The sequence below is a fragment of the Miscanthus floridulus genome, chromosome 9 (assembly GCF_019320115.1).
Source record: "Miscanthus floridulus cultivar M001 chromosome 9, ASM1932011v1, whole genome shotgun sequence".
NCBI classification, from domain to species: domain Eukaryota; kingdom Viridiplantae; phylum Streptophyta; class Magnoliopsida; order Poales; family Poaceae; genus Miscanthus; species Miscanthus floridulus.
The window spans coordinates 40,774,479-40,785,875 of record NC_089588.1 but is presented as its reverse complement, the minus strand read 5'-3'; the positions used below and the strand labels follow the sequence as shown (position 1 = coordinate 40,785,875).

General features: G+C 48.6%; 1 protein-coding gene across 1 annotated transcript; it reads left to right on the top strand.

Annotated features, from left to right (window-relative positions):
• Positions 1-387: 387 nt before the first annotated feature.
• LOC136479703 (pentatricopeptide repeat-containing protein At3g29230-like) lies at positions 388-1,134 on the top strand. The gene has a single exon (XM_066477475.1). The coding sequence runs from the start codon at positions 388-390 to the stop codon at positions 1,132-1,134; it is 747 nt and encodes a 248-aa protein (XP_066333572.1).
• The last annotated feature ends 10,263 nt before the right edge of the window (positions 1,135-11,397 follow it).

Genomic DNA, 11,397 nt, shown 5'->3' with positions numbered 1-11,397 from the left:
AGGAGAGAGAAGGTTGAGGAAATGTCTTGTTTGCCCTCGCCTTCAACCTCCAGCCCTTGGCTGATATTTGCCGTAACACACCGCCGCCGTGGGAACTACAGGAGCCTCATCGACTGGGGCCTCGTGCCGTTCAAGGACGCCGTTCAAGGTCTGCTGCTCCGCGAAGAAGGCGCTGGACCTGTTCCGGGAGATGCAGCATTTCAAATGCCAGCAAGAAATTGGCGCCTGCACAGAGGCATCACACTGACCCACATCCAACCGCGAACGCGCGGTCCAGCTTGTCTGCAACACTCGTTCGGCCCCACACGTCAGCCTCTCGTTTCTTATCCATGATTCCAAGAACACGAGTCCACCACAGGGTGAACTGTGCATGCTGCACGGCCATCCATGGCACCTTATCCAGTATTGCAGCAGCAGGTTCACCATCACGGGCATGGAAACCCCAAGGCCGACGTTGTGGCGGCGTCGCTCCGGCGAGGCGCCCCAGCCGACTCCCACGGCCTCCGGGCGCTCATCAAGGCGCTGCCCGCGTCCTCCGCTGCGGTGGCGGTGGCAGTGCACGCCCATGCAACCAAGCTCGGTCTGGACCGCGAGCGCACCGTCCGCAATGGCCTCACCGGCGAGCGCGGGGCCGCGGGGGCCCTGTTCGACGTGTTCCCAGGCGATGGCCCGGACGTGGTTTCCTGGACAGCCATGGTGACCGGGCACGCGAGGCTGGGCCTTGCCCACGATGCCGTGGCGCTGTTCTTCGTGATGCTGGAGCTGGACGGCAGCGGCGTCTCCGTCGACGCGGTGGCCGGCGCAGCCGGGTTCGCAGCCTGCGCGGAGGCGAGGGACCTCGCGCTCGCCCGGGAGGCGCACCGGCGCATCATGGCGGCGGGCGTCGCGCTCGACATTGTGGTGTGGAACACGCTCTTGGATATGTACGCCAAGTGTGGCGACGTGGCCGCGGCGCGCCGGTGGTTCCGAGGGATGCCGGTGGCCAAGACCGTCGTGTCCTGGAACACCATGGTCGCGGCGCTCGTACACGCTGGAGAGCACGGCGAGGCGCTGGACTTGTTTCGGGAGATGCAGCGCGCGGGCGTGCGCCCGGACGACGCGACGTTCGTGGCCGTCCTCGGTGCGTGCGCCTAGCTCGGCACGCTTGACACGAGGCGGGGGGTGCACGCGTACATGCGCAGGAACTACAGGAGCCTCCTTGAACGGCACGAGGCCCCAGTCGATGAGGCTCCTGTAGTTCCCGCGGCGGCGGTGTGTTACGGCAAATATCAGCCAAGGGCTGGAGGTTGAAGGCGAGGGCAAACAAGACATTTCCTCAACCTTCTCTCTCCTAAAATCTACAAAATTAATAAAATAATCGGCGCGGTGTGTCTCAGCAAAGAACCACAAATTTATAATGGTACCTAGCATATTTCGTCGTTGGCGGTGTGCAGTGGCCAATTACAGTTTTTTCTAGTGTCCCACGGCAAAATTCCCCTTTCAAGTAAGACCAAACTATGCAACACGGCACAGCGAGTGGCATACAACATCACGAATCCACCACCACTGGTAAGAGTATACCTTTAACAGTCCTTGTAATGTCAAATCTTGTTGATGTTGAAACATCTTCTTGAAAACTTGTGGACGGGATCATGCTATGTATGTCTCCAAAATGCCGGATGGGACCTGGCCAAAGGGCGTAGATGCCCGTGCAACCCAAGCTCCGGCCGGTCCTCCTTTGGAGAGCAGCTCATCGTCCTCATCCAAAGACATGGTGGAGGAAACTCCCAGGCATCGGCAACCGTTGCGCAGGAGACAACTGGCCTGAGCAGAACCGGTGAAGAAGAAGAAAAAACAAACACTCTGCCACCACACAAGAGGGGTGGAATCTCGATTAGAGAGCCTTCGGCATGCCAACAAGTCATTGTGGATTGATTGGAAGATGATGAAGACATAGGCAAGATGCTGCAGCAACAAGCTGAGCGGATGACCGCTCCAACACTGACCGCCAGAACCTCCGACTGTCCAGCCCAAGGCACAGCCAACCAGAGATCCACTCGGGGTGATGTCCCTGAGCCTAGACGAGGGGCTTCGACTGGGAAAGCCACCGTGGCAAGGTCAGAAGCGCTAGAGGCGAATCGGCCGCCTCCGATGTGTTCTCAAGATTCATGCCGGCAACTAAAGGACAGGGGAGCTCCAATAGGCCTTGGCCGTTCAGAGCTGCACGCATGCGATCCAACAAGTAAATGTCTCTGCCCCAGACTTAGTCCAAGCATAACCAAAGTGGAAGTATTGATGATACGACATCATATCGCAGGGAAGCATCGACCGAGGAACTTTACCCAATTGACATTAGCGATGCTCAGCAGGACATCGAGCCGAGTGCCACGACTGTCGATGCTCGGGGTGCTAGGGCAGGACAGCCAGAGAAAACATGACAAATACCCGAAAACCAGGCTGGTCCCCGAGCCAAAGTCCCCGAGCACCCAGAGCAAATGAATGCAGATGTTGCTACCAAGCCAACCAGTCGCCCAGAGCCAAGGGCCAGTCCACGGGCTCTAATGCCAATAATGGATATTGGCCCCTACGTTCGACCACAAGCTGACCTATTGCCAAGGTAGGCGAGGGAGTCACCAGAGGCAATTGAAGAAATTGAGCGCGAAGCACCAAATACCCGGGATCCTCCTCCTCATCTTTTGTGGACCTTTGTGTGCCGCGGAGATACGATTGAGGTGGTGGAGGACGAGGAGGCGCAAGTGAAGGTGAAGGAGCATTGGGTGGCACTCGCATCAGTGCCTGACCTGATTGAAGTAAGTTAGTCTACACGACCAATTGAAGTTGGAGATTATGCAGTTAACTGTTGTTTGTCGCAGAAGCTAATGAAGATCTCTGAGAACCGCGCACACCAGATGAAGTGGGCAGAGACCAAAGCACACCTGGCGTGTGATGCCAAGGTGGAGGCGGAGACCCAAGCTCTGCTAGCACATGAAGCCAAAGTGCTAGCAGAGAAAGAAAGAGATGAAGCTCTGACGGCAAAAGAACAACTCGCCAAAGAACTAAACCGTAATTTATTCCTTATGACAAAACCCCTCTTGCTATAAGAAATGTGTTTAAAACGATTGCCCTTCTTGTCTGCAGTGATCCAAACCAATAGTCAGGCGCAGTTCCACGACTTTGAGCTCCAACTAGAGGCCAGTAAAGAAAAGTTGAAGACCATCTCCAACGGGATAAAACCCATGCTGGATCTCATCGACCAAGAAGTGCCGGAGCCCGACAAAGCGCCGCGGCTGGACATCATCGTGGAGAGGTGCAAGTCGGTGCTGGAGAACTTTAAGCACTATGCTCATGGCATCGCTTGTTCTGCCATGGGCCACGCACTGGCGGTTGTCTAGTCAATCTACCCCTCGGTAAAGCTCAAACGAATCGACGGTGGCTTTGCCCAAAATCTGAGTGACGAGCAAATCACTACGCTGGAGGAGGAGGTGTCCGATTCAGCGATCAAACTGGCGGACGACATGGATGTATTCGGCGATGCTGGCAATGAACCATGACAACTTAGAATGTAATAGGCTTATCGGCATTATGCCGATTAGTTGTAAATGAAACTTTAGTGTTTAGTACGTATAAAGTGTTAATATTTAATATTAATGATGCATTGTTAGTCCTTTATCTTGTTATCAGCCCTGGCTATCCCACACCACATGGCGTAAAGAGCTTAGCTCGTGTGCACGCTTAGGAATATAGGCATCACCGAGGAGCCACTGCCGACCGCCCATGACGCAGAGCGCTACTGCCCATGCATGTTTAGGTGCTAAATCGAGAACAGGACTACTTCTAGATAACACAAATGAGAACGTGGCTGGTCGGTGAATTGAATGGTGATAGAAAGCATCATCTTAAAGATGTTTAGCATGGAGAAAAAAAAGATAATTGGAGGAAAATTACGGAGAAAACAACAAATGGAGAAAACGTCATGGAGAAAATCATTATTGAAATGCATAAATACATAAGGGGTGCATATCTTTTGTAGAACATCTCAAGGATAGAAACACCTAAGGTGTTCGATGTGCCAGGAATTAGGGATGTCAATGTTGTTTTGATCTCAGAGCCTATATGATCCTGGTCGGGTCATAGCCTTGACGATGTATGGACCTTCTTGGAGTTGGCAATGCAAGCCTCCATTCTGGCTGAGAGATCCATCGCATCAACGATGGCGAGTCCTTCTCTTTCGCAGTCGTAGGTGGTGGAGACATTGGCACATAGGGTGAGAACACCCTATTCCGTCGGGAACTTCAACACCAGGTAGACATAATGGGGCATGGCCATGAGCTTGGCGAGAGCTGGTTGGCCAAGAATGGCGTGGTAAGTGGTGTCGAAGTCCACCATGAAGAAGTTCACGTACTCAATACGGAAGTGGTCGGCGGTGCCAAACTGGACTGGCAAGGTGATCTACCCCAAAGGTTGGGATGCTCTACCAGGTACAATACCCCAGAACGGAGAATCAACAGGGATGAGATCATCCTTTTTGAGGCCTAACTCAGTTTGGGTTCCAGCGAAGAGGATATTGAGGGCACTCCCACCATCGATGAGGACCTTCTTGAACCACACATTGCGGATGGTGGGATCTAACACAAGTGGGAAACGCCCTGGGTATGGGATATCTACCCACTGGTCTGCCCTACTAAATGTAATAGGATACTCCGACCAGTCTAGATATTTGGGATCGGCGACCGTGCCGTATTGGGTGATTGACATGACCTGCCGAGTGGTGAGCTTCTACTGCCATTTGCTCTCAGAGGTGGTGTACCCTTTGGAGATTGTGGTGACAGTCTTGTTGGCATCTTGGGCAGTGGGTCGCACGTCCTTAGGACGCTCCTCCCCTTTGCCGTCGTCTAACATGTCATCCTTGCGCGTTTGCCATTTCTACTACTCATTGCGGAAAGCTTTGGTCATTCCATAGCATTGCCTCATGGTGTGCTTGCTGTTCTTGTGAATTAAGCTTGGACCGTCAAGGAGTTCATCATAGGCAGCATTGAAATTTTGCTTAGCACGTGGCAGCTCTACAGTGTTGATGGAGTTTTCTGGTCGATGGTGACATGGCTGTACAGCCCATGATCCCTCTGGCTAATCATTATGACGGCGTTCACCGTCGTCATAGCTCATGCCATGATCTTCATAACGCCGTTCTTCGTGGCTATCATTATCATGATGTGGGTAGCGATCTGAGTGGGAAGCATGAGCAACGTCGTCCTTGAACTACTGATCAGCTTCTTCGGAGTCTACGTACAAGTTTGCAACCTTGAGGAGTTCGCCGATGATCTGGGACCTCTTGCGGTAAAGTTTGGAGCACAACTCCTAATGGTGATGGAGTCCTCTGGTGAAAGCGGAGATGGCCTCGCTGTCTAGCCAATTCATGGGTGGCCACATCCAATTCTGGATGTCATTGACCTAGGCCTGAGCTGCTTTGAGTAGAGCTAGAATCTTGAGTATCTCCGATGTTTGTCGGAGTCTAGCCAAATCATGGGTGGCCATAGCCAGATTGGCGCTCAGCGTCTGCTCCACTCGTTGATTGTCCACCATGAGGAACTCTTGTTGGAGATTACGGGCCAGAGGCGGTGGGCCACCTCTAGCGGCTTGGGCGGCATTTTCTGCTTCTTCATTGAGACGTCATTGGCGATTAGTGTTCCTGGCTTCACACTCATGGCACTGGACACTAGTCTCTCCATCGATGGCAATGCTGTCATGGCTAACCATGAAAAACACTCTCCCAAAACCTAGATGGAAAGATGGGCAGCTACTGGTAGAGGCCTCGGAGTATGGCTCGGGGCATTCCTCCAGGATTGTATGGAGCGTGTCATCCGGAAGCTGCCGGATTTGCACCATGTTTACCGTTGGCGCAGGCTGGTCGGCCTCAGGGAGGTCGATCTGGTAGAGGTCATTGACGTATCTACGCTTGGTGTGGTCGACAAAAAGATGGTGCAGGGCCTCTTGACAGATCAGATCCACACCCACCAGCCCAAAAGAATAGGGCCTCATCATGTTCTACGTCCGGGCGGGGAGTGGTCGGCGTTGAATGGTACGCCCTTCCGTAGTTGCCGTGATCACCAAATCTTCATCTTGCCACCTCGGACGACATGCAAGAGCAGGGTGCTCAGCATTAGTGACCTGGTGACCTTGGAGTGCAGGAACTTCGTCGCTCGCTCTTGATTGATCTAAGACCGAATCCACGAGGAGTTGGCATTCAGCTAAGCGGTCTGTGACCTGATCGATGGATGCGATCAGATCATCATTGCTGATGGATCTCCTAACCCAGCGGCAAGGCGCCGAGATCGAAGATGTCATTGTAGATGTTGGCACGATTGGTGTAGTGTGATTCTACACCGTCTCCATGATTTCCTCGACGCCGTCGGCACCGATGACCTAGATTCGATCATGAAGGTCTGGCCTGGCTCGGGAAGCGGACCATCTGGCTCGCCATGGAATCTGCATGCACACCCCCTACCTGGCGCGCCACTGTCAATGAAATATTGTCGCCAGTCTACCGAGGGGTATGCCCACGGTAGTAGATGAATCGGTGGAGGTGCGTGTAATAGGAGCCGGATGGTGACACAAGCGCTGAGACAAGCGATTTAGACAGGTTCAGGCCGTCTGATCGACGTAATGCCCTATGTCCTATGTCTTTGGTGGATTGTATTGAATATGAGATGCCTTCGAGAGAGGTCCCTACCCGCCTTATATAGTCTGGAGGGTAGGGTTACAGGTCGGTTTAAGTCTAGATCTATTCGGCTATGTGGTAAGTATTTACAAGGAATACGATATCTATCATATCCGAACAGATCTTCCTTCACCGCCAAGATATCTTCTGATTCCCTTGCGGTGGCACATCGACCAGAGCCGAGCACCGTAGGCCTTGATCTTATGGGTTGGACCTCCCCTGGCGGTGCGGCCCATGTTCATTGCTGTGGGTACCTAGGGTTATACCCCCCACAGAACTACAAAAAGAATTTGCTTGATCCAAATGATTTTAAATGCTAAAGTTGTCAACTACAAAGTTGTAGACCTCTTTGGTATATAAAACTTTGATATAAAGTTTATCTTTATTTGACATCATTTAAAAAATTATGAATTTTACTGTGTTATACCTACTTTCAGAAACGTAGGATTTAGGGTTTGAAGTCCTCTCATATAGTTGACAACTTTTTCATATAAAACACTATAGTTGACAACTTTTTCATTTGTAGAGACATTTGTCGAGGCGGCTAAAAATACCATTCGCCCCTACAAATGCATTTCTAGAGGTGGCTCGATTGGGAACCAGTTTTAGAGGTGGTTTTAGATTGAGCGGCCTCTATCGAAGAAAAAGGGGCATCTCTACAATTGTTTTTTTATGTAACAAAATTTTATAAATTGTGATAAACAATAAGTCAAATTATATGTAAATTTAGGACATAAAACTGGCTTACAGATTTGTATTCAAAGTGTCTCTAAAACCATATTGATTTTTAGAAAATGGCTTCAAATTATAAGAGAAATTAAGAATCACAATTAATTTTGTATGACTTTTGCTCTCGTCCAATATGCTTATAATTTCTAGGCAGATGAGTAGTACGACGTACAAGTGTTTCATGTGCCATCTTGTCGACCTTTCAATCCGCCATGTGAAATTCAATTCAGGCATGGGCCCGGATGTGGAAGCGCCGATATGATCTTCAATTTGGTTGATTGTTTTGATAACTCTAATCGCCGGGATGTGCTCTTCTACTTCCTTTCTTTTACATGTCGTTTGTCCTAAGTCGAAGATTTCTTTGTCCATCAATTTTAAAAAAATTGTACAGGTTAACAACATATTCACTATGAGAAGTACGTTCATGTGTTGTAAAATTGTATGGATTTTTTAAAATTGATGGTCAAATTTAAAATATTTTAACTTAAAGCAAATCTAATACGATATATAAAAAATAGAGTAATAATCTGAGGATTTTCCAGGGAACCATTGACTGAGAGCAACTCGATCAGAGATTTCACTTGCCTAAAATTGGAGACGTGGAAAAAATATTTACATGCATCACAAACAGACCAAGACATTGAACACAGACAAACAACACCTTTCAACTGTACTAAATCCAAGTTTTAATGAAACCCCTGCTGACCGAGCAACTTTAACTGCCACCAGACCTACTCCCTCAATCCAGCCACCGCCGCCGCCTCCCTCTCCACGATATCGCCTTGGTCCTCCTCTCTCCTAACCAGCGATCTCGCCGGTGGACAGAGGAGCGGGGACCCGGTGCCTTTGTTTTCAGTTAGGTTTGTTGATCCTTGTTGACTTAGGGTTTGATTCCGGTGTCATCGACGAGGTGGTGGTGACGACGGTGCTTTGAAATAAGGTCTCTCTGGCCTCTCCTACCTCAACGACGTTCGATCTAGTGTCGACGAAGGGCCAGTGAGAATTTCGTGTGTCAGATCTGTTGATCCTCTTCAGATCTTGGTATTTTGTGTCCTTGTTAGAGGAAGCGGTTGGTTGGCTTTCGATGTGGCAATCTGGATCTTTTCTTTTGGTGTGTTCTATAGCAAGGTCTAGCATCTTCAAAACTCTGTTCTAATGGTGAAGAATTGTAAGCCTGCGTTCCTTGGAGGATTGCTCCGGCCAATGTTCTTTCAGTGGGTCTTAGATCTCATCATCAGCGATGAGTGGCTATTGCAGTCTTGAAAGCCTTGTTTGACGAGGGTGTTTGCAGGTGTCCCTTTTCTTTACTGTCTCTTCAGGGCGATCTTCAAGCTCCAGCAAGCAGTGGATGACCGAAGGAAGAAGACGACCTTTTTGGTCTTTAATAGTCTTATTTTTTAGAGGAGGACTTTTTATGTCTTGTTGTCCATCTTTTGTACTGGCCTTTGTTTTCCTTGTGATATATGATTTGTTAGGCACTCTTTTGAGTGTCCTCTTATAAAAAATCCAAGTTTTAACAATAAAGAATAAAATTTGGGCTCCAATTTCAAACTTGCAGTCCCGATGATATATACTGTATTTGAAAGAATGAATTCTGGGAAAGAGGTTTCTGGCTTCATTCTTATTGAAGAGGAATCATACCATCTTATTACAACTCAACGCATCAAAACAAACAAAGTTTCTAAGAACAATTCAAAACCCAATTCTAAAGGTTGAAGGACATCCATAGGACGCAAAGACTCGCATTGTGGCAGTCTCCAGAGTCTGGCAATCCCCTACCATGAGTGTTTGTTGAACCTCACACCATTGCAATTGGGACACAGAACCGAAGCCAATAGGTCCCTGAATAGAATCTCCAAAAGAGATTTGAGTCGACAATTGTCAAAAACAATTTCGTTCCTTGATATCCATATTGACTATAAAATGGCCATCGCACCGACCAGTAAAAGGGATCAAAAAGTTTTATTTTTCCACAGTACTACTAAAAAGATTTTGGAAGACAAACTAATCTTATTGATAGAGGCTGTCATGAAATTTACATGCCTCCCAAAATACATCACGATTTTCAGAGGCGGTCATTTTATTTACGAAGACACCTAAAAATTGTCTATCTCTCAAAATTGATTTACAGACGTGGTCATTTTTTTTTTTTTACAAAAACACCAAAAAAATTACTCGTCTCTCAAAATCCATTTTCGGAGTCAGACCTCTTAAGCGGTCCGCCTCTAAAAATAGGCTTTTTCAGAGGCGGCCCTCTAAAGAGTGTATATTCAAGTGTTAGGTGGACCTCTTAAGAGTGTCTATTCAAGTGTTAATTGCACCAAAACCCAGCTCAACCTATCTACGTTCCTGAGTATAAGTGTTAGGGTTTCATCTCTCTCATTCTCGCCCAACTTCTCTCGTTCTAGCATCTAAGCGTGTCTGCAGCGGCGCAGTCAATCCCCATCCCTTCCTCCACCCCTCCTCCCTCAGGGCAATGGCAACACCCCACGCACGAGATCCAGCAGTCGTAGCACCCAACGCACGAGATCCACCAGCGGCGGTCCCGGTGACGTGCATCATCGATGCAGTTGGTGGCGGTATGGTTGTAATGAAGCAGATGTGTAGTAGCTAGTGGTGAGGTGAAGATCCAGTGGTGACACTTAAAGATCCCGCGGTATTTGGGGTTGAGATCCACCGGCGGTGAGTTCAAGATCCACCAATGGCGTGCGGGCTCAACCTCCTACCAGTGACGGACCTAGGTTTTTACCTCTGGGTATGCGCAGCAAAAAAAATTCTTATGCAATTCGGTAAACAAAAAAAATTCTTATGCATTTTTTTACATTGAAAATTTCTACCTATCTCTATGACTGGCGGACCCCAGGGTATGCAGTGGCCCACCCTGCATACCCTATAGGTCCGTCCGTGCCTCCTGCCGATGACGGGTTCAAGATCGACTAGCAGCGCACGTTCTAAACCTCCTACCGGCGGCGGGCTCGAGGTCCACCGGCAGCGCTCGGGCTCAACCTCCTTCCGGTGGCACACAGGCCGGAGCCTCCACCAACGGTCAATACGGCGAGGACGGCAACACTGGCGAAAGTCCATATGATGGAGATGGTGGCTACGTTGGTGGGATCAGGCTTGGGCTTAGGCTCGAGTTCGCCAATGAGCTTTTTTCTTCTTGTGATTCATTTCTGGAGATAGGAATTAATGCCCGCCTCACAAAATTTTGATTTACAGTGACGAAGATTGTGACCCGGACATATTGCCCGTGTCCAGAAAGCGATTATATATGACATCTCTGAAAACTCGTATTGTACTAGTGCCATGAATACTATTCACTAAATAAGTGTTGGGTGTTTTGAGGTGGATTATATGGACTGCTCTCCAAAAAATGGCGTATGAGCATTGAAAGAAAAGCTATTGGATGGTTTCACATTTGCCACAAAAACAACCTGACCTGTCGCTATTCTAATTTTTGTTTACGAAATTGTCCTTAGTAAGAATGACCTCTCTTTTAAAGAACCAAAGAAAGATTTTAATCCTCAAAGGGATCTTTAGCCGCCAACTTGTTGGACGTTTAAACCATTACTGATTATGTAACTATACGTTGAGTTAACCGTGAACGTCCCCGTTTTATTTTGTCTCCAAACAAAACCATGATTACCATGTTGCAGGTTAGTATTAGCAACTCTCGCTACCCAGTGATTCCATTCTAGTAGTTTGTTTCGCACTAAAGTCCTTCTAAACTCTACAATAAGTGGAATCGTGTGTTTAACAAATCTGCAACCTTTGCTTGTTTCCTTCGAGCACTATTGAACAATATTGGGTATTGGGTTTTCAGGAGTTGGTCTCCGAACCACATATCTTCCTAGAACCTGATCTAGTTACCATCATTTGACATTAACGCACCTAAACTCTAGAAAGTTTCTTTTACACCCGTGAGGCTCATCCAAAAATGAGCGTCTCTCCTGCTCTTTTGTCTGACTTGTGAT

Excerpts from the sequence above, each read along its gene's own strand:
- LOC136479703 (XM_066477475.1), top strand. The coding sequence starts at position 388 with ATGGCACCTTATCCAGTATTGCAGCAGCAGGTTCACCATCACGGGCAT.